Here is a 23854-nt window from a genome sequence, read left to right on the forward strand (position 1 = left end):
CCTGCATCCCGCTGGTAACACATGCTAGATGGAATATGCAGGCTCTGCATTGGGACCTTAAGTTCAGTGGACGCAGCATCAGGAGAATCTCTCTGACATGGTTTAGATCTCAGAGGGGACTGCAAACAATCGGCAGTGGTGACTAACGAACTGCGATTAAGTCAGAGGCAGACCCCACTCTTGTCCCAAATCAGATCTCACAGTAGTGATGGGTGCGTCACTCCTGCAATGAGGCGGCCATCTGGGAGAGGTGGAGATCAGAGGCCTTTGGTTTCTAGTGGAATTCAGGCTCCACATCCACCTGCTGGTGCTCCAATCGATCCGACTGGCATTGAAAGCCTTTTTTCCCGTTATCAAGGGAAGACTGGTGCAGGTGTTAACAGACAACACTGCTGCTATGTGGTACGGCAACAAGCACGGCGGGGTAGGGTCGTGGACCCTTTGTCAAGAGGCCCTGCGCCTGTGAACATGGCTGAAAGACAGGGTATTTCTCTGGTGGTTCATCATCTGGCCGGTTCTCTGAATGCCATAGCAGACTAACTCAACCGAAGGTGCCTAGTAGATCACGAACGGCGTCTCCATCTGCAGGTGATGCAAGGTCTCTTTCCACAGTGGGGAGAGCCTTGGTTAGATCTGTTCACCACTGCTTAGAAATCCCAATGCCCGCAGTATTACACGCCGGAGTTTCCAAGGTGTCACTCTCTCAGAGACGCTTTTCGTCTCGAGTGGAGCTCGGGCCTCCTGTACGCCTTTCCACTCATACCACTCCTGCCCAGAGTTCTCAAGATCAGCCCTGACCGGGCTCAAGTCATCCTTGTGGCTCAGGACTGGGTTTTCATAGTCTGGTATCCCAAGCTTCTGTGCATGGCCATCGATCCTCCGATTGAGCTGCCCCTTCGGGAAGTTCTTCTGTCGCAGCAGCAGTGGAGAATTTTTCACCCAAACTTGTCCACTCTCCCCCGCCTTTTAAGGAGACTGAGCAGCAACAGTTGACAGCTTTTGACCTTCCTCCTGAAGTCTGTAACGTTAGCTTGGCAGCCAAACGCCTTCTACCAAGACAGTGTATGCCTACTGTTGGAAGAAATCTGTGGTATGGTGCACAGAAAAATCTGTTGATCCCCTTTGTCCTCTCTTTCTGACGTGCTGCTTTTCATTCTTTTTCGTGCCCAGCAGGGCTCTGCTCTGGGCACTCTTAAGGGCTATCTATCTGCCATTTCTGCCTTCATCCGGTTGCTCTTTGTTGAAATCCCCAATCATACATAGGTTCCTTAAAGCCCTTACTCAACCGTTCCCTCCTTTACCATTCATTATACCTCAGTGGGATCATAATTTATTTTTTGATGTGCACTCTTTTCGAGCCTCTACAAAATTGTGCATTTAAGTTTCTCCCCTTGAAAACAGCCTTCTTTGTGGCAATTACCTCTGCCCGCTGCATGAGTGAGCTGCAGGCCTTATCCTTCAGTCTATCGTGACAAAGTAGTTCTTCACACTAGGGCCTCCTTTATGTCGAAAGTGGTCACTCCTTTTCATGTAGGCTAATCCATCACCTTGCCTACTTTTTTCTCTCCTGTACATCCCTCTAAGGAAGAGGACTGCCTCCACCGTCTGGTTCCAAAAAGAGTGTTGTCGTTCTACCTTGACCACATGAAAGAGTTCCAAGTAGACTAATAACTCTTCATGTGGTATGTTGGTGCAAACAAAGGTCGGGCAGTACCGAATCAGACTGTCTCTAGATGGGGCATGCTATGCATCAAAATCTGCTACACACTGGCCAAGAAGCAACCACCTGAAGGTTTGTAAACCCATTTCATGAGAACTAAAGTGACCACCACTGTGTTAGCACATGGTGTTCCAGTCCTGGATATCTGCCAGGCAGCAACATGGGCTTCCCTGCTTACGTTCACTAAACATTACTGTCTGGACAGTCAGGTCTACAGGGATGGCCTCTTTGCCCATTGGGTCCTGCAGGACTTTCTCATTTGAAATTGGTTCACAAACCCTCCTCCCGGGATGGTATTGCTTGGGTATCTAATCTAAGGTAAGGAATCTCATACTAGAAGCCTCTATCAGATAAACGAGTTACTTACCTTCAATAACGTTAACGCTTTATCTGGTACAAACTATATCTAGCGGCAGATTCCTTACCGAAACACCCATCCTCCCTGCCCTGCAAACGGATTTCTAGGGACACGGATGACACATTTCAGGGCTCTAGTTTTACATCCCACAGGTCAGCTTTCTTCATGGCTCGGCTCTTCTGGCGTGGAAAGTCGTGAAAAGAAACTGACGTCAGAGCACTTGGATGGTGCCTATTTAGGTACCACAATGCCACTTCCTGTGCAGACAATGCCGACAATGGATGCGGAGCTGATTGATGCCACCTACCGGTGCAGGGGTACTGCTCACAAAAACTCTTCCGTATCCAGTCTGACAACTGGGGAAATTCTAAGGTAACAAATCTGCGGCTAGGTATAGTCTCTACCAGATAAGGTGTTTCCAAAGGTAAGTAGTTTGTTCATTAATGACACTCCCCATCCAATAACAATTAAAGCAGGATTAAACCATGCTTGCATGCCATCTTCATGACCTATGACAACATACGACCAAAATCTGAATGGTCAGGCCTTGTTCTATAACCTGAATCGCCTTACTACTCAGCCCTTTTCCCACTGTCCCTACAACCTCCTTGCGCGTGGTGGTATGCGCCATCATGTATCCATCTGCTCACCTCTCAGAAGTGACCAGTGGAGACACAGCTGTGATCACCTTTGATCATTAAAGCTTATTTTTTTCTCGTAGGAAGTAAATGAAAGCCCCTTATCAGTCACCTGTAAACACATCTGTATGGCTTCTGCTGAACATGAGAGGTCAGTTTCATGAATGACCAATGCTCAAGTCTCCCTGCCGTCAAGCTAGTAGTATTTATAGGGCTGTACTTGCCTGTCTGGTATACAAATGCCCAATACCTTTTGATATACCTCAATGCCACTTGCTTGCCAAAGCATTTAGATTTTCAGAATCACAAAATTGAAAAAAGAAAAACTGGAGGATATTCCTTTACTGGTTGACCCCATGCATTTTGAGTTAGCCACTTCGCATTTGTGTGCCACAATTTAGTTAATCTCCAGCCTTGCATGCTTGAGTTTATTACTAATTAGTCTCCTAAAGGTGTATATTTATCAAATGCAAACTGAACCATTTCTCCTGATTAAGCTTTCCAGATTAAAACATTAGTGTACTACATTTGCTACATCTGATCTAACTTTTTCTTTTTCTGCACCCATACTTAACTCTGAATTAATTCTACTTATGGATACGTCTACAACTCCACAGCTGACTTGCACATCATGATCAGATTAACACACACTAGTCTTCATGAGACATGCTTACTTTATCATTGGCTCAAACTTCATCAGAAAATTTACCAGTGACTTCAAGCTGTTATTTCTGGAGCTCCCCTGACTTTTCCTTTCCATGCAAGTTTTCAGATGTGAATTCTGTGTGTGAAGATAAACTACCCTGGAGTAGTCTTGTTTTGTTCCTGTGGCCACAAAGTGAAGGGTAGTTGGCACGTTTATTTGGAGCATTACCCAAAATGCTGTTCAATGAAGAAGTCAAAATCTAGTGAGATGTGTATTGCCTTTTTGATTTAGTGTCAGTAGTTAACTTTGTTAGCATGTTTGGTTTACAGTGTTAATGGCGCTTCTGAACAGTGGTGAATGAGAGATGCTCATTTTCAACATGATGCTGGGATTATGTTGTTTAACCACTTTGGATGACTCAGAGGACCGTGCCTCCATATTTACGACTAATAGTATTCAAGAAGTACTAAGCAAAATAAGAACTTCAGGATCACCTGGTCCGAATGGTCTCCCGGCCCAACTGTTCAAAGAAGACTCATCATTATGGTCCGCAATACTTTTCTGACTGTTCACAACCTGCACTAAACTCCATCAAGTGCCTGACAGCTGGAGAGGTTCAATCTTGCACCCAATTTTTAAAAAGGGTGACAGACATAATCCCTGTAATTATCGGTTGATAGCCTTGTTGGATATTGAGGCTAAGATCTATGCAGCTGTACTCCTAAAAGATCTAGAGGCTTGGGTAACAACAAACGCAATAATTCCTTTCTGCCAAACTGACTTTAGACCCAATTCCTCCACACTGGACAACATAATCACCCTATCTCTCCTTGCCCACCACGCAAAAAACCAGAAGACACCAGCACACTACGCATGTTTCGTGGAATATTCATCTGCCTTCGATCTGGTGGACAGAGGTATTTTTGGGAGAAAACTGCAGGTGTGGGGCATTCCCAGTGGCCTTCTCAATGCCATCATATCGCTATACACGACTACCTGGGTGAGGGTCAAGCTGTCAGACACTGCGCTAACCAAGAAGATCAACACCCCCCAAGGGTTAAAGCAAAGCTGCGTCCTTGCTCCAATGTGTTTAATTTATACACAGCGGACATGTCGCGGGCACTTACCAACGCTAATCTAATCTCCCCAAAAGTCGGCAACACAAAGATCACAATATTGCAATACGCGGACGACATCGTCCTCCTCGACAACTCACAAATAGGACTCCAGAGAGCATAAAATTATCTCCACTTATACAACAGAGTAAATAAACTGAAAGTAAACGAAGCAAAAACAAAGGTTCTATCATTTGGAAGGACGCTACAAAACATAAATAATAATTGGTCCCAGGGTCCCTTAAAAATCTCTGCAGCCAAATCCTATAACTATTTGGGCACATGGTTTTCTGCAAACGGCGCATCAACAACACACAAGCGTCACTTAAAGAACAAGGCAGCGTTAATAACCACAAGACTGTCAACTACATACAGCCCTTGAAAGTCCATCCTCAGCGCCAATTAGAAAGGTACTTCAGGCAGTATTACCATTTGCAATTACCTACGGCAGCGAGGCCTTTCCAGGTCAACTCACCAACACCATCGAAAAATGACATCTGAAAATATATGAGTGTTCAAATTGCCCTGTTATACCAGGGGATCCTTGGTGAGACTTGCATTTGGCCTGGAGGGCACCACATGGTCAAGTATAGGGCCTTTTATAAAGTATTACCACAGATGCATCACAGCAACACCGGGTACCCTGAAATGTATTTTGCAAGATATCTTCAAACATAAAATCAATCCATGGTCTACTTACTTAAGGATAGCAGCAGAAACTCTACAAATCGATTTGACTACTTTAAATACTTCTTCATTTACGTTCGTTGCAATAAAAAGTATAATGAAAAAACAGACTAAATTACTTTCCATGACCATGGACTTGCAAAAAATTAACACTACACCGCTACTAAGGGCCCTGGCAGCGTCATACAACAATGAAAGTCAAGTTGGACTTAGGGCACAACCTTACCTCAATTGCACTATAGGGAAAGCCTGCCTGACTAAAATCTTGGCAGTAAGGATGCTGGCATTACAAATCAAAGATTTTATTCCTAACTGGCCGCTGCTCTCTAAAGTAGTCCAGTGTAGACTCTGCGGCTATAAATCGGAAACTCTTACATTTACTGTGTAGCTGTCCGATTTTGCTCGACTGCTGTCGAATCTTACTAAAGCCACTCTTTTTAATCCACGGCATAAGAACATGCAACCAAGCAATGAATGAGATTTTTAGCACAATGGTCCCCTCCGAACTGGCAAGAATAGGTACATTTTTTTAAAGCAGGGCAGGACTTCCTAAAAAACTTTAAACAAAGCACTGAGATGATTATTAAGTATTAACTCTCAGTCCTTGGATCACGGACATTGATGAACAGTAGAGTTAGACCACGCCGTAATTGAGTTATCTCTTAGCTGAAACTTTTTTACTCATTCTATGGAGGGTTTTTAACTCACTTTTATTTAATATTTTCATAATAGACATGGGAAAAGGGAAGATGGTAGAGAGAAAAGCTTGTACACCAAGTGTTTCCTTTCTTCGGGCATAACAAGCCACTTGACAGGAACTATCATTCTATTTTGCTTCTGTATAATTATGTTACTTTTTTTAAAAAAAATTCTATTGTCACGGTTTTAAGTAATCTACACAATAAACTTTGTATTGATTGTTTAACCTCTACTTATGTGAGGTCTTGATTTGATCACTGTTGTTCCTTCATGATGGTTACATGCATTGTTAACACCAAAGGTCCAGAAAATTGACCTTCGATGGGGAAATTAGTATGAATTCAGCAACCGTTTTGCAGCAAGCTGTTTATCTGCTGGAATTGTCCTTGCATTTAACTTTTTTTAGCGCAGAGTTTGTAACACTGTTTTCTACTACTCTCATTGAGCACGTGCGCGGTTTTGGGCTGCAATCACATTTTTCTCATGTTGTGATCTAATGCATGTATTGTGGAATGATTGTGGTAAACCTACCTGAATAATTAGGTACAATCCAATTCTTCAGAGTCTCCTCTGAGTTTCTATTGATTCTGTATCCAATTAATTTATTGGAAAGAAACTGATAGTTCTAATTGATTACTATATAACAAACATCCAGTAGATTAAAGTGACTTACTCAAGGAGTTCTCCTTAATTATGTTTGCCTGTACCATTATTCCTAGAGGGATGGAGGGTGGCCAGGCCTGTTTTATTTTTTTAATACTTTTGTTGTCCTAGTGCACAGTTTATTTAGCTTGTATGCGACCACCAGCCTTCCAGAGCTTAAAGGAAAGGTTTCGTACAGGGGTAGTCTGTGTAAATCCAGTAGAGAACGATCTATAGGACAATATCTTGATATGCACATAAAATAAATCTGCATACTGTGTATCTAAATTGTATGTAAACCGAGGATATCCTAAATAATGTAATTCATCTAGCACTCGTGGACATATTCTAATTTAGATTTCTGTGGTTTATTCTAGTTGTGTATTTTCCCTGTAAACTCCTAGGGTACCTAGCAGGGGTGTTGAAAGTGGATCACTGAAGGGAGGAAGCCCCACATATTGCTTTTGTGACTGGAAAGAAGATGATAGTTAGCTTTCCCTTCTGTTGCAGACCTGGGGACCAGAGATGTATGATAATTAAGCTAGAAGATACAACCGCATCTATTTTAAACTAAATCAAATCATTTATCTTTGTCTTTCACCAAGATCTGGTACTGATCCTGCCTATTGAACAGGTAACAGGTGCTTTGAATGGAGAAATTAAGAATTAGTTTCTTTTATGGTAACAGCTATAATTCTTTTATTGTCTCATTCACATGCCTTGCGTCCACGCATGATTTTTTGCCATTTATAACTAAATGCTTATGGACTATTTCATGTAACCTTGTGCCGCACTGTTTGATGAGCTTATTAAATAAGTAAATACTAGGAAATCTATATTTGAATGGACTCTAATCCAGGAAAGAACGGGTGCAAGGCCTTGGTTCCCTTTCTCCAGAGAGTCCAGCCAATGCAGGAGTTCACCAACCTTGCTTCACAAAGCTAGAAGTCTGGAAACTTTGACCCTGGAAAGGAAATCTATGCTCTTCATTTATAACATACAGGGACTGGATTTGTCTGAAAAGGATCTGTTTAAAATAATAAACCTTTTCTAAAATTTGGTATAAGATTAGCCCTTCAGTGAGGGCATCACAAACCTAAGGGAAAATGTTTTGTTGTGTAACTTTAGTTTTTTGTAGAATAATTCATGTTTGCGATACTTGTAGATGATCGAGCTGCTAGATGGAAGAGCATTGTCATTCTTGCTTGTTATGTCCACAGGTGAGCGGAAGTGTGATGAGTATCTACAGCGGGGACTTTGGGAATGTCGACATCAAAGGAAATATTCAGTTTGCCATTGATTATGTGGACCAGTTGTTGGAGTTTCACATTTTTGTGGCCCAATGCAAGGAGCTGGCGGTGGCAGATGTTAAGAAGAACCGTTCCGATCCGTAAGTGTAACTAAGATCAGCTTTTCTTGGTTTCGTTTCCTAAGGTTCTCACACTGTAACAGTGACTTTTTGTGACTTACCGTTCTTGGCAGGTAGGTAGTTTTTTTGTGAATGACCTGTAGGTTTAAATAAGAGGAATGTTATTTTTTTGGTTAAGAATTAAGTAGCTCTCTATTTCAAGGCTTCATCTTGACCTCCGGAATAAGAAGGGATATGCTAATTTTTAGTAACTAGCTGTAGAAAGTTAAATGAAACATTGAATGTTAGCCAAGCCAAGTTGCAGGTCCTAGTTTTAGTTTCTTTCCATATGATCATTTTGCTTTTGATATCCCTTTCTGTGGAGAGACCCTTGTGCACCCCACCCCTCAGGCAGCAAATGAATAACTTATGCTGTTGCCTCAGGGTGATGGATCCTGAATCCAGTTGTCTTCAGTGTCTTGAGGCAACTCAAAGTGATTCACCAGGAAAGCCACTGGAGTCATTTCACTCAACATGGCAAATTGAGTAAATGGACCTACCACTAAATCCCCTCTGCCTGGTTGTCCCCTAAACTTGTGCTGGCACAGTCTTAATGAGGTGACTCCTAACCATTTTCATTATCACTAAAGAGCCCTGAGACCAATGTTGATTAGAAGTCAAATCAAGCAGGTTTGCTAGTGAAACCCTCAATTTCACTAGGAACGAATGTAGAGAGTGTTTGTCTAGCCTCCAACGAATAACCAAATCTGTGGACTCTACACGTCAGTCTGACTTGAAGTTTCTCTGCTATATTTTTAATTCATTGAAGCTTCTATATTCCTCAATCCATCAGGCTTGGGTACAATGGAATGCAATAGTACAACTCAGAAGGTACATGCTGCAGTCATCTGTGGTTAACAGGAATGAAGGTAAGGATCTTCCAGACTTTACATAGTTGCAGAAAACAAGAAGACCAAAACCGTTTGACTACACATTGAAAGCACGCTCAGTATCCAGTTATGAATGGTAGTCATACATACCTCCAGACGGCAAATGGAGTCCATAGAAGTGTGATTCACTGAAAGCATCCACTTTTTGTTTGCTTTGGAGGGAATGTTAAATCCAAAGCAATGCCTGAGGCCTTCCGGAGGCAGGGCATACGTGTTGAGACCCCTGCAAAGTCTTCCCGAACAATGACTTCACCTATAAACAGAATGGCAGAAGAGATACAGTGTGAGAATGCTTACTGACAAATAACCTCAAGCACTAAAAGGCAGCTAGGCCTGCTGTTGAAAGTCAGAGAGAATATCATGGTTGACTGCATCAAAAGCAGTTGGCAGACTGAAAAGTATTTTCTCCTCAGCAGTACATAACTCATCCAAGCTCCTTAAATGGAAGGCTGCGATGCGATGCAGTGGCAGATAGCCAACTTGACAACCACCAGTAGGCCATCATCCTCCAGGGAACAAATCATCCTGATTGCTTTTTTATGATTTTTGAAATAGAAAGGATGGAGTGTGATTGGCTTGTAATTCTTAAGAATCATTGGATCAAGGTTGGCCTTTGCAAGAAAGTGGATAATTGAACCTCTGTAATAAACCTAATGGACCTTGTCTCTAGGTCAAGGACAGTTGCATGATAAAGATGGCAAAAGAGACCTCAAGGACCAAGGCTTGCAAGATGGACATAAGGCAGGAATTGTCTAGTGATCCAGATTGGTGTCTTTTCATAGTGATGCTGATCCTCAGACAACTCTCTGTCAGAAATACCTTGCGGATGGGTTTGGAGTTGGTATAAAAAAGATACTTCAATCCGCTATAAATTAGATGATACCATGCTTCATTCAGACAGTGCAGGTAAAGCATCCTGTACCCTACTTGGCCTCTTTTAAGCAAAGCTATGCTTTGACCTCACATGCCAACATTTACCTTGGTTTTGTTCATTCATTTACTATTTCTGTTTTTGCATAATTTATTTTTCGGATTTCACATTAAATACAAAACGTTTGTTAACGGCATATGTACCTAAACCTTATTTTATTAACTTGTGCGTTGCTGTTCTACATATAAAATGCCCCTTAATGCAAAAACATCCAAAATGAGTACCTTATCTGTGTAAGAATAGGCAGTATTTCGAAATCTCACACTGAATTTTATAAAGTACTGCTGTGTTTAGACACATTGGTGTTGGTCTAGGTCCCTTTGTTTTTAGATACTAGAGGGGACAAGGTTCTTGTTTTTCATGTTAGTTTTTGTTTCCTTTGTTTGTTTTTAGTGTCCATGAAGGCTGGAACTAGAAGAAAGAACTGTCCTTTATCTTTCTGTTTGATTATGGGTACATTCCTAGTCTTCTATTCTTTCCACTATGTTGCATCCTTTTCCTCACTATTGTCAACATGTTTCGGCTCTTGATCTGACTTTACTTGTGCATGGTCATCCTTGGGACTGAAAGTCATCCTTTTGTGATGAGCAGGGTAAAAATGTTATCTGGTCAGGTAAGTGAGATTACCTGAGCTGTGTTGTTGGGTTTGTTCTTTCCGCAATTTGCTTTTCGGTGCTCTCAATATATGAAATGTGTTAGTGTTGTATCTTTTTTTACAAAGTGCTGTCTGAATTGAAAATATAATATTTTATTGTAATCATGTGCTTATTCGGAGAGCAAATAAGGTTTCTTCACTTATTCTAGAGTTTTAGTTTGTGGTGTGCTCATTCTGTGATGGGGGAGGGAAGGATGAATCCATCCAAAGTTTTGCATAAGAATGAAAATACATATTGGATGTGCCTCTTAAGACTATTATACTTCTCAAAAGTAAAATGTGTACCATAACACAATTTATAGATTTGGATTTGCAGAGCCCTATTTAGTGGCTCACTCTCCACCACCGTTCTATTGCCATTCCGGTGTGGTGCTAGATTCTGGCATCTTTGCAAATACCCAGAGCCTGGCTTTTTGTTTCTTGACCTTCATGCTGTTTGTGTGGTTATCGTGCCACGCATCCTTCAGAGTCTCTGCTGCATATATTGGTTGCTGTGGCAGGTTGAAACATCTTTTCAAATTTAGTCAAGGATTACATCCTTCTTATTTGAGATCCTGAATGTGTGTATAAATTCATTGGCAGTCATGGTTTGGTTACAGATTCTGCAATTGCCACAATTATGGTGACCAGTGATAGGTTGGACATTGAGTGTGGTAGTGACATCTTACACTAATTTTGACTTTGCCCCATACTGATTTTGTTTGCCCCTGAAGGCACAAGAGGAGGTCAGCATATCAAAAGACACATTTGGCATTCCTAAATTATATCACATTTCACGTCATCCAAGTGATGGCAGCAGTTGGCATTCCGACAATAATACTAGCCCACCAGTAGGGCTGGTGGAAGGATATGCTGGTGGACACAACACCACCCTGAGGCTGTGAAGAATGAGTTGACAGTCAGGTGAATTATCAGGAAAGAGCTACTAATATGGCTCACATAGTGATACCAGCATCCATCCTACTCCCAACTTACAAGAAATTTCTCAGTGTCACATTCATAAAGCCACTGGCCCAAACGAATAACCTGCCACCATTTCTGCTAAAAAGCTCCTAAAAAACCTGTAGAAGATTCATAGTCTGTCATCATCTGTTTGTACTTGGTAACAAGTATTCTAAATGTTAGCAGGTAATAATTGTGGACACTACTAATGCAGAAGATGTATCAACACTAGAAATGTATTTAGACATGCACGGGATTCTGAAAGAGAGGGAAACCAGTGTTGAACATTGTTTTAAGGTGTCCTGCAGTTTTCCAGCACTGTCTTGAATCTCAGCATTCACCACCACCACATTACACCACAATGGACCCAGTTTAAAAATGTAGACTCTCTTAAAACAAAAACAAAAAGCCATTCCAATTTCTAAAATACAAGGGCAATTATGGAACTCTGAGTACAGGTTCAGCCTACAAATCTCCTGCCTTTGCTCTCTTGTGTTGCCCATAAATTAATCATTTTCACATATTGCCCTTGGAGTCCCATTGTTTAAGGAAGATGGGCTGAAGCTATAGAAACGCCAATAAGAAAACCACCATGGACATCTGGCATTAAGTGGGACACAGTTGAGAATACCTTCAGGTAGTAGAATTCCAGATGGTACTTGAAACAAGTCAGGTGATACTGTAATCTTGAGAGCAGAATGTTCTAATTTGTAAAAGAAAGGCCTCACGAAGCCCAACGGGATTGATATTCCAACGTACTCCATGAGACCTTTTGTTCACAGCAACAGTTGTGAACAAACACATTGGAATGTTGTAGTTCCGGGCTTCTTCCCGCCATTAGAAACCCGGGGCACTCCATTATTTTCAATGGAGCTTCCCAACATTCCAATATTTTACTATGACTTTATTCACTGAAAGTTCCCTAAAACGTGTAACCATGCATTGCCTACATATGATGCATTGTTAATCTGACGTCCATCTATTTTGCCATATGCTGAGCAAATAACTCATTAAAGTGTTAAAACACAAGGCCTAAAAATATATATAGATGGTAGGTTTGCCAAGAGCTATGCATGGGGACCAGGGCCGGACTGGCCGTTGCAGGCACCGGGCTTTTCCCCAAAGGGCTGCCAGGGTGGGTGCCAGTTTTGGGCCCCAGGGGGCGGTTTTTGTTACCGGGGACTGGCAATAACGGCCCCCTGTAGCAAAAATCGTCTGAAACCGACCCTAGCAAACAGCTCGGCCGCGCCCTCCCCCCCCACCCCCTCCCCCTCCCTCCCCCTCCCCCTCCCTCCCCCTCCCTCCCAGATGAGCCGGCAGAGCAGTTTGCCAGGGCCGGTTTGGGTTCCCAGTCCAGCTCTGATGGGGACCATAGAATTTGTACGTCGTTTTTAAGTTATTATGGTTTTAAATCCAATTTCAAGATTCAGTCTGGTTACGGAATAGCAGAGCCATAAAAATATTTAGCAGCATGGCATATCTGTTGATTATAGTAACATTTATTTTTCATTGTTCTCTAGATATGTGAAGAGCTATCTACTACCGGACAAAGAAAAAATGGGTAAGAGGAAGACAGCTGTTCGGAAGAAAACGTTGAATCCTGCCTACAATGAAATACTAAGGGTAAGCTAAAGCAGTAGTGAGAGTTCTGCTGTGAAGAGAAACTTTTGAAAACTGTATTATTGAGTAGCTGTCAAAGGTGGTTGATGCTAGTGTATATGAAAGATCTGGTTTGTGTATAATGTATAGGAAGGAACCTGTGGTAGGCGCTCTCCGTTGGTTTTAGAGCAGAATGTTTTCTCGGGTCTGCTAAAGTGCCTATAAAGTGGAACTAATCACACTCTTTGAAACAGGGAGCTTTTTGTCATTTTGTCCACGCATACCTAAGTCCCGGATTAGTTAATGCTGCTAGACTGATGTATGATGTTAAATTAATCAAGAAATATGTTACAAGGGATTCTAAATCAATCTCTGTTTTGAAGAAAGTACATTTGAATTTGTCTTACTCCAGTAGAAAATAAAATAAATATATAAAGGGAAAGATGAGAAACCGTTCCAAAAACAATTCCTGTTTAAAGTTGGGATAATAGTTGCATCGTGTCTTCATTAAAATTGTGACTTCCTTGCATACAAAATTGGACAATCCAGGTTTTATTGCAAGACTCCTAATTCAGTTTTAAAGCTATTTTTCAATAGAAGTAGTTGCGTGTACCACAGGCTTAAAATAAAGATTTTGAATGTAGAAGACCAAATGTCCTCCAATTACAACCCAAGTGAAAAAGCTATAAAAGCCATGCTTCCCTAGATGAGTGAGCCCCATCAACACAGGGATGTCCATTCCAGCTGGCCGCATGGTTCATGTGACTCATCTGAAAGGAGATTCAGAGGAAAACAGCAAATGCGGCTGCCTATGGGAAATTAATAGTTGTGGGGCCTGTGATCTCAGAACTGATGTACAGTCCTCTTGCTCTCCAAGAAAGTGAACAATGCAAAGCAGTGAATGGTCTATGATGACAGTAAGTTCAGTAGAAGAAATGTAAGTTTTTGTTCTTCTGAGAAGTGAGAACAGAACTCCATATGGAGGAAACTGTCTTGCAGAGAAATCTAGAACTTCGATGTCATTGAAATGAAACTCCATAGCATAGTTAACTATGCAGATCAAAATTTCAGTGAAAGGAAAACATTGTCCAGCAAAGTAAAAAACATGTTCAGAAGGAAATTAACATTCCGCAAAACTTTTTATCTAGGTAACCAAGGAATATTTCTCCATATGCCTTTTATTAAGTGTCAACATAAGGGATGTTCCCCTACTGGTCTTCTGTCCACAAATCTATGTTCTAAGCAAATGGCCAACCTGTGAGTATTCACTGTCTTATAGCTCTTACCTGCACATGCTGGTGAGCTTAATACATTTGCCACAACAGAGACATGTGCCGTAATGAGACTGACTTGCGACTCCATACACGAGCAATACCAGGAAGCCCATGTGGACTTGAAAACCCTTTTGGTGCCAGAAGTCCAAGACCCTTCGAATATAAAAGAATATGCCAAATATCTTGGGCTATTCCAGGATGGAATAAAACCTTCCGTGTTACAAGTCTCATTTTGCCTGACAAGAAGAAACCTTAAGAGCCCTGCTGGTTTGGCAAAAAGATGATTAAAAAAAGTTGTGTTGGGGTAATACTGATACTGAGCCAATAATGAATGAGGCCCCGATTGTTTTTACCAACATTTGGCCAAAGTTAGTGCCTGATGTTGAGAGGGATGCAGCTACCTTCATAGATACTTGCACCAGGCAAACAGATACTGACAGGGTGGCAGCCATTCCGACAGACACCTGACCAGGAATATTACTGCAGGTTCAGCTGAAGATGGGCCGGACCTGATTGTAGATCTGGTATATGGTAACCAGACCTGTATCTCCAAAAGTTGTATTAGGGGGGGGGGGGAACACCATGGTGAGCTGGAATATAGCAGGTTGGGCTTCCAAGGAAAACAATCGAGGTTGGGTGGACCTGGTTAGATCATATGACAATGACATCCTCTGTTTGCAGGAAACGTGGTGCACCAGTAAACCCAGCGTTGATGGCTTTGTTTGTTACAGCTTGGAAGCTTCAGAATCTAGACACGGTAGAGCAAAGGGTGGTTTGGTTTTTTTGTTGTCCGTGCACTTATCGCTTACAGTTGTTAAACATATAACGGTAGGAACACACTCACAAATTCTGTGGGTTAAAGAAAAAGATGGTCACGAGGTGGTGTTAATAAATTTTTATAATAACATTTTTAATAATACCCGACATCTAATTATTGAGGAGCTAGAAAAAGCACTTGTGAAGCTTGTAGCCGAAGCAGAATGTTCTTTTAATATCATTTGGTTAGGTGATTTTAATCTTTCCATTTGTCCCTTGTCACTTTCTAGGGCTTGTGGAGTGTTAGATAATAGTGATAATAACATATCACATTTTCAGCATAATGCCTATGGTGACACTATTAATAATATCATGGCAACATATGATTTAGAGCTACTGCAACCTGGTAAGGATGCGGATGGCCAAATTATTCGCACTTATACGGGAAGGAATTTTAACTCCCTCATCGATCATGTTATGGCATCATCTTTTATTGCGCCAAATTTTTCGACCTCAGTAATCCAGGACCCTACTCTTAGTGATCACGACCGTATTGTTATGGAAACTGAGTTTTGGAAGTGTAGTAGACAGCAGGTGACCAGAAGTTTGTGTAACATTGAGCCGCACAGGCGAAATGGAACACGGATAAGATGGAAAGGGGAAAAATTGGCAATTGTCATGAGCATGATCATATCCAAATCCTTGGTTGAAATTGAAGGCGTTCTGAATATGGGTAGTACATCTACTGTTATCATGGACAATTTTATTAAAATTAATAAAACTATTGAGGATGTTTTTACTAATAGCAGGAATGTCAAGTCCTCTCAGGGAAAGAGTTGGTTTGATCATGCATGTACCGCTATCTTAACTCGACTGAAACAGGCCCTAGGAGTTAGACCAAGGGACAAAATTGTGGTTGTTCACCGGAGATCTGAATATAAATTGGCATTGTCTAGAAGAAAGAAGGAGTTACAACAAGAAGCGTGGGATAACCTAACGCGGGCGGCAGAAATCTCAGATAACTGCCTGTTTTGGTCTACAGTAAATTCTCCTTTTCTTAGGGATGATAAAGCAGCACACCTTGTATCCAATGTCGGTAGCGAGGCCTGGATCTCCCATTTTTCGGCCATATTCCAAGGAATAGGTTTTACTGATGTCAAACCAAGAATTTGGCCCATAGTCCCTCTAGACATTACCCTCTTAGAGTTGAAAACCGCATCAAATCTAGCAAGGGGGGAAAAACGCAGGGTCCTGATGGAGTACCCATCGACGTCTATAAGACAGTCCCACGGTTGTGGGGACCAATACTTACACTGGCACTGAATGCAGCCGTAACAACCCAGATTCCACCTACGTGGGGTGATTCCATCATTGTCCCTATATATAAGAAAGGGGACAAGGCGGCAGCTAGTAATTATCGCCCGATCAGTTTGCTCAACTCCTCAGTAAAAATTATGAGCAGGGTGCTGTTGTTTAGGCTGGAAGAGTGGGCGGAAGAAAATTAGATCTTGGCAAACTCCCAATATGGTTTTAGAAAGGGGCGAGGAACACTTGATCAATGCCTGAACTTAGATCTAATTATCGGAAAGTATACCAGGGCCAAGCCAGGCACTTTATATCTTTGCTTTGCTGATCTAAGCAGTGCATTTGATCTTGTGGACCATTCCATCTTATGGCCAGTCCTGTTGGAACTCGGCGCACCAGAGGCTATCATTTTCTTCCTAGCAAGATTATATGATAGAATGCAAACTTGTGTGCGTTTCGGGGTAGGAGGGGAGTGTACCCCAAATTTTGAAGTAAAACGCGGGATAAGACCGGGCTGTGTCCTAGCCCCTTTTTTGTTTATTCTATTTATTAATGCGGTCGATATGGTCCTGAAAACAGTCAAAGCAGATGCTCCCCAGATTGGCGGAACAGGTGTCCCAGTTCTGCTTTATGCAGATGATGCTGTGCTCCTGTCCCGGACCCCGATAGGTCTGCAGCGACTGATGGACCAGTTTTCAGATTTTATCAGCAAACGGAGGCTAGTCATTAATAAGAGTAAAACTCACACTATGATTTGTGGTGCTAGAGTTAAGGAAAATCATGCTTTTTTCATAGATGGGGTGAAAGTTCAGGATGTGGATAAATTCTGTCATCTGGGCATCCTCTTTTCTCATGATGGTAGTTGGTCTCATGATTTAATGAATGTTAGGTCCAAAATGAAGAAAAGTGCCTATGGTATTTTTAAATTTGACACTAAGATCGGCGATAGAAGAATCAGTGACATGATCCAAATATATAATGCGAGGAGTGTTTCCATCGCATTATATGGGGCGGGGTTGTGGGGCTATACTAACACGGACTCCTTGCAAAGGGAGGAGAATTGTTTTGTTAAAAAATTGCTTTGTGTTCCCACATCAGCCTCCACTGATTTGATCCATAGGGAAGTTGGGGTTGCCCACTTAAGTGACCTGATTTTGTTTAGGCCACTAATGGTATGGCGTGCCATCTGGATTAAGGAAGAGAGAGCCTTTAACCAGTCTGTCATTGGGGATTGCCTTAAACTGGATAATTTTTTGAAGATACCATGTCTCAAAAATATTGTGGATAGTTTTCAAACTATATATGGACTCAATATAGTGGCAGATCCAGGTTCTGCTAGAAACTATTCAAAGTCAGACATGAAACAAATTTTCATGATGTATAGAGCCCAAAAACGTGTAGCATCAAGTGGTCGCCTCACTTCAGTTATTCTGTATAATAAATATATGCAAAGTGAGGGCTTCCAATTGTACTTGAGCCAGGTAACCAAACCAGCTCATAGGTTTGTTCTGACTAGACTTAGCCTCTGGTTGGCCCATGGTTTGGTGGCTTTCCCACAGTTAAAAAAGCATCCAGTTGGACCATGCCCATGCGATGGTCACTCGAAACAGAGCACCCTGTACTTTATGCTAATTTGTACTCTTTTTATGAACTTGAGGATTGTTTATCTAAAACCAATTTTTTAAAAAATATGCTATTTTTAATGTGGAGGATGCCATGAAACTGATTTATGAATTGAATTCTCCGGACAAATGTTTTTATATTGCCATGCTTTTATGTAAGTCAATGCAGCTTAGGAAAAGCATGATCTTTTAACTTTGTTATATCTGTATAATTGTGTAATCATTTTGCTTGTGTGCTTTTATGGTCATTGTTCTTTTAATGCACCGAATAAAGCTTCATGAAATGAAATGATTAAAAAAAGGAATGGGAATGTCTGGACATCTGCAAGGAGTTCAGGATACAATACCTATGAAGGCCAGGGAGGAGTTATGATGACTACGGACCCTGGCGTTCTCGTGGGGTTGAACAAGACAACAGGATTGGGTCTAGTCTCCAACTGTAAAAGTGACTTAGTTTAGTGGATGTAAACAGAGGCATCAAGAATGGCCCTCAAGGTTTAGGAGAGACTGAAAAGTAGGTTTATGAAGCTGCCAGTCACTTTGTCATTGTGACCTTGTAATGGCGTGAGCACCAATAGGCCTCTTCATTGAGAGCTCTCAAAAGTACTCTGCTGTGATTGAGACATGATGTTGAAGACCGTATTCCCAGAACAGTTTTGCAAATTCCAATAGAATTTCATTGAGTGCCCTTTAGATGATTTATTCATATTACTGATGTATGACTGTCCCAATTAAGAAAAACTGAACACCTAATTTTTTGTTAATGATTGCATCACAGTTTAGCTGGTAAACGGCTCTGAAGAGCTGATACTCATTGACGACTCCTTCTGAGACCATGTTCCTTCAGATGAGTATTTTCCACTATCATCCAGAGGTGGTGCGAGGAAGGAGCACGGATATTCTACGGCTCCAGATCTCTCTATTGGGCCCTTATCAAGGAGGCACTCTCTGTCCTCGGAGCCGCCATTTTACACGTGACTGCTACCACAGCGATATTCGGTCATTTCCTAACAGGTGACCCCACCATCACGTGAGCCCATTGGAGTCAGTCTTCAAAATTACACACGCCCTGACGAAGTTCATTCTGCTGAATGAAACTCGTTGGCTGAGACTCTTTGCACATTTTTGTTGGAATGTCTGACTAAAGAAAAAAATGTTAGTAAAGGAAATTGACTACTTGTTGTTACTAAAACAGAAGACATGGGTAGTGCACCGCTCCATCCTTTCCCAGATTCCGGTTTATCTGCCTGGCAGTTTGCATCTCCCAACAGCAGGTGCAGGAGCAGTTTGTACACACCAATTGTGACTACATTATCAACTATATCTAACGGGAACGCAGCAAAGAGGTGCAGCCATTGGAGTCTGCCATTGATCCCTGCCCTCCACATGTTCCTTCAGATGAGTATTTGCCGCAAATTGCCGTCTCCTCCTTCCCAACCAGACAAACCTCCATCAGACTCTAAAAGAAGGTATGGGGAGAACTGAAGATGGCTCGGTCTTCCAGCAGTGGATATGTTCCAATAGCATGAAGCTTCTTCATTTGTTTCTAAACTGAAAGGAATTGTGTCTGAGTACAAAATAATTTTTAGTTGGGGCTGGCTTTGATATTGAAGGCATTCATGCCCCTTGCTGCCCCTAGCACAGCATTTGCGACCCCTGGCGTCGGAGGTGGCATATTTCGTGCCACGAACACAGGGGCAGCTGTGGTGCCACTCTTTATTTTCTTTCAATTTTTATTAAACTTATCATGAATAAATATAATATATCAATCACTAATAATGTGATAAAAATGGAGTACAATAAGCTGTAATATGCCCTTCCATTGCATCTGACGTGAGTAAATATTGCCTTTAAATGCATGTTGTGTGTGTGCTTGAGGGTGAGAGTGTGTTTGTGTGAAAATGTATATGTGTGAATTTGTGTTTGTGTAAATATGTGTAAATTTGTGGGTGTGAGTGAAAGTGGAGGTCAAAGGCGTGTGATGTCTCTTCAGCTACCCCTAGCATTTTGGTGAATTGACGTCCATGCATACAGATAATTGTGACAAGAATATAGCACTTATCTCCAGCTACTAGCAGAAATCAAGAAGAAATGATGTGCCAGACTTATATAAGACTAATTGTCCACCTGTGATATTCTTGGTAAACCGTATGCCCAGAGATTCTGGATATTGTAGTTTTGAGGATCCAGTTTTCTAGTCTTTTTTTCAGTTTTGATGTAAAAAAAAAAGCAAGAAAGGGAGACCTAACATGAGCCTCTGGTCTTGTAATAAAATTACAACATCACTTAAAAGTATAAAATATTTCACTTGGCTCTATTTATACACAAATCTTAAAGCCTGTTACAGATTGGTCATCAGCTGCTGCCATCTGGCAGGAAACATGTTTTTTGTAAGGTTGGTTAATAACTCCTCTTTAACTATATAGACTACCAGAAGCAATTTAAAATCGACATTTAGTTGTTGCTCCATAAAAGTGAAACATGACTGACTTCAACAATAAACTAGAACCTAATGCTTAGCGTGGATAATGAGTGGAATATTACAAGTGTTTCTAAGAGGTTTTTAAGCATGGGTGCAAAGCCAATCTAGCCAATAAGTTTCTCATCACCCAGGCAAATGCCACTGTGATGGCTCACAAACCAACCCAGAGGCTACTGGGTAGAGGGCCGCTACAACACACCACAGTCTCACATTTAGAAAGTCCCCATATCTTAAACCCCTAGTAGAATACTGACTTAAAATGTTTCCACGGAAGTTGAGGCACTCTACCGACAACAGAATTGTAATGTGAAGGGAGGAGCTTTTAGGTTTCTTGTTACAATCCAACAGCAAGACCCTACTTAAAAGATACCATCTTGTTGGTCGCACTTTGATTTCTCAATCTACAACTGACCTTCCTCACCCCCACTCCTGCTTCAGGAAAACTATTTCTAAAGGAGCCTATCTTCTGGAGGGACAGATTTAGTTCCCCTGCAGAACACTAAGTGAAAGGCTTTAATAGTGAGGGTGTTGCTAAAGACATCGCTGAGGCTGTAAGGGCACTAGCTCCAAGTGGACTGTAAGTCATTTGCCAAGTAGAGCTGGTTCCCAAATAAACTCTTGGACTCAGTATTTTGAGTATTTATGACTGCATGACCACGTTGTTTCTGTCTCTTTGGCACGCATGCCCCTGTGTGGTCTTATTATAGACCACTCTACACATCTCTGAAAAGGAAGCAGCTTGGTCCTGATATATACAGGAAAACATTCCCTCTGGTAGCTTGAGCATGAAATGGGCTTCTCTAAGAATCCAGAGATGGACCACATTGGAGACTCAAAGTGATTGCTTTTGATCACTTCTGCTTTTGATGCATGCAATTTGCCATTGATAGTCTACTATTTACGACACAGCTGGATTTCACATAGTGTTTGCTGCACAGAGTAAACAACTAAAGAGGCTGGTGAGCACCTGGTTGCCATTTCTCCGCAGGATTACAGGCCGATGCCGTATGGTGTGCGCTTTGGCCAGGTGTCCGCTTGTGTCAGTTGGAGTATGATGATATGGAACAGTTGAAGGAATGTGAGAACCAAGTTTGTTGTCAGACCGATACTGTATTGCCAGCTTCCAAGGCTACCATATCATGTACAGTATCTGAAGTGGACTACTCTTTTCCCCACAGCTCTTTGGACAGGCTGGGAGGTTGTTTGGCTTGTAGCAGCATCTCCATCCATCAGTATGCTAACTGCATATGACTGTAACTCAGGCTTATCTGAGGAAGAGGGCAATGGATGTTGTGCTTTGAGAAATAGATGTCCAGTCTCTCAATCTCAGATTATTAAAAACTGTGTGGTTTTGCCTCTTTCGCCTTCCTTTCTCTGCTTTCTTCTTTTATTGAACTATTCATTCTTCACGTGCTTTTTTGTGAGCACCAGTTCTTTGTGTGTATTCTGAGAATACCAATGAAGCCTACATTTACTTAAATGGTGTTTTGTTTGTTGGAAGATGCTTATCACATGTTTTCCACTTTTTTGTAGTACAAGCTTACTAAGAGAACCCTGCTTACCCAGAAATTGAATCTCTCTGTGTGGCACAATGACACTTTTGGGAGAAATAGTTTTTTGGGTGAGGTGGAAATTGATCTGGCAACATGGGACTGGAACAACAAGCAAATGAACTGGTTTGCCCTGCAGCCAAGGGTAAGTTTATCTGATATTTTGTGTTAGTAACTCCTTTCTCTGGCATTTCATTACAAACTCAAATCTTTATATGTTCTTGTTGTAATACCCCCATAGCAGGTAGAAGCGATTTGTGCTGTCCTCCATTAAATGTCCTTGACTGAATTGGGAGGATTAGGGTGTGAAGTATCCCTGACTCCTGTTCCATTGGTTAATGTGCAGGTGCATTTCTGTGGTTTGGTGTAGCGAGGGTGGGTTTACTAGAATCATCTTTTGCCAAAGGAAGCTGATCTGCCTGGGAAGGCCTGGCTGTCCGTATTTATAATGCATGAATGTAATTGACTTGGTGACCTATGGCAGTGGTTCTTATCTTGTGGTCAGAGGACCTCTGGAGATCCATGAGGCATATTCAAGGGGTCCACCACTGCGTTACCAATAATATTAACAAGTATTAAAAATGCAATAGGTCTCGCCTTTAAGTTAAAGCTTTTTGCTTTGCTATACAATACAATTAGCAAAGCAAATGGCTTTAACTTAATCAAAGGCGAGACCTATTGCATTTTCAATGCTTGTTGTACTTTCTTTTCCTTTGCCATTACTCTTGAAATGAGTCTCTGGGTGTTTATAATGGCTGCAAGAGCGCGTTCTGGTGTTCGCACTCTAGGCAGAGCGAGTTTCATGCAGTGTCCGTCAGTTGGTCAAAAAGGTGCTCAGAATGCAGGGACATCCAATCTTCGGCTTCTTTACAGAGTGCAGACATCTATTTGCAAAGCACTGTCCAGGCGGGTTTTAGGTGCATGTCAGTTGTGCTGTAGCTGGATGCATTAACGAAGCCTCAGACTCCAAGTAACTGTAGTGTGCCACAATATGCACGCAGCAGTCACCAGACTGCCTGGAATGTGTTTGTGACGAACCATCAAGCAAGTCTTGCCATGCAGATGGACCAGATTCTAAGGCAGATGGGAGCGGACCAGAAGATTTGGAAGAGCTAGCGTAGAATGGTATTGGTACGCTCAGTAACCTGTCATCACATGAAAGTGCAGGGGAATTACTAACGCAAATCCAATTTTAAATATTTGAAGAGAACAGTTTGACAGTGCTGTAGCACTGGGGTTCTTAATCTTTTGGTTTCTGTTAATCCCCACCAAATCACTTTTAGAAGTAAGGTGTCCCTAACCGCGCTTAAAAAAACGAACACAAGTAAACAAATATAATCCAACCAAGCCGTTCTGTGGTAAGGGCAAAGAAAGCAACTTCGACCTGTTCGGTACACAGCCAGCGCCTTACCCAGTTAGTTCCAAGCAAACTGAAAATAGCTCATGTGGCATGCCTAAGCGACCTTAACTCGCATAAGAGGATCAAGTGATTCACAACCACCTCTTAATCGTTGTGGCCTAACCAGGCATTAATCTCATAAAATTCAGTACATTTTATTTTGGCAGCCCTGGGGCAGATAATTAGGGTAGAGAAATGTACAGTCACTCCTGTAGGTAATATGGGTGGATCAGAATGGGGTTTGAAGCCCCGAAGCCTCATCTGCCGCTGTATTCAATACTTGTGTGAACTGCAGTGTTAGCCGCGGGAAGTCTGCGGCTCAATCCGAGGAGCAAAGAAAAATAAAGCGGAGATCAGTTGAGGCGCTACATTTCCCCCATGCAAAGCACGATGCGCCTGTCACCCAAAAACATTCATAAACTATGAAAAAATCATTCACCGAAAACGCAGTATTGGAGGAGGGGTATCTTGTAAATGATCAGGCCAATTCATATGTTTGCTTAGAAAAGGGTCTAACTGATCGCTATGATACCCCC

The 23854-nt window shown here is 41.9% G+C and overlaps 1 protein-coding gene across 18 annotated transcripts in view; it reads left to right on the forward strand.

Moving 5' to 3' along the window:
* The window catches only part of SYTL2 (synaptotagmin like 2), a 398207-nt gene that overhangs the window by 322162 nt on the left and 52191 nt on the right, over positions 1-23854 (forward strand). For all 18 annotated transcript variants that reach the window (XM_078658474.1, XM_078658456.1, XM_078658457.1 and 15 more), the window contains 3 exons: positions 7726-7895; positions 12852-12954; positions 21903-22064. In XM_078658474.1, coding sequence (XP_078514600.1) covers positions 7726-7895; positions 12852-12954; positions 21903-22064 — 435 coding nt within the window. The remainder of the gene's footprint in view (positions 1-7725; positions 7896-12851; positions 12955-21902; positions 22065-23854) is intronic.

This window comes from Lissotriton helveticus, chromosome 8 (genome assembly GCF_964261635.1).
Source record: "Lissotriton helveticus chromosome 8, aLisHel1.1, whole genome shotgun sequence".
NCBI classification, from domain to species: Eukaryota; Metazoa; Chordata; class Amphibia; order Caudata; family Salamandridae; genus Lissotriton; species Lissotriton helveticus.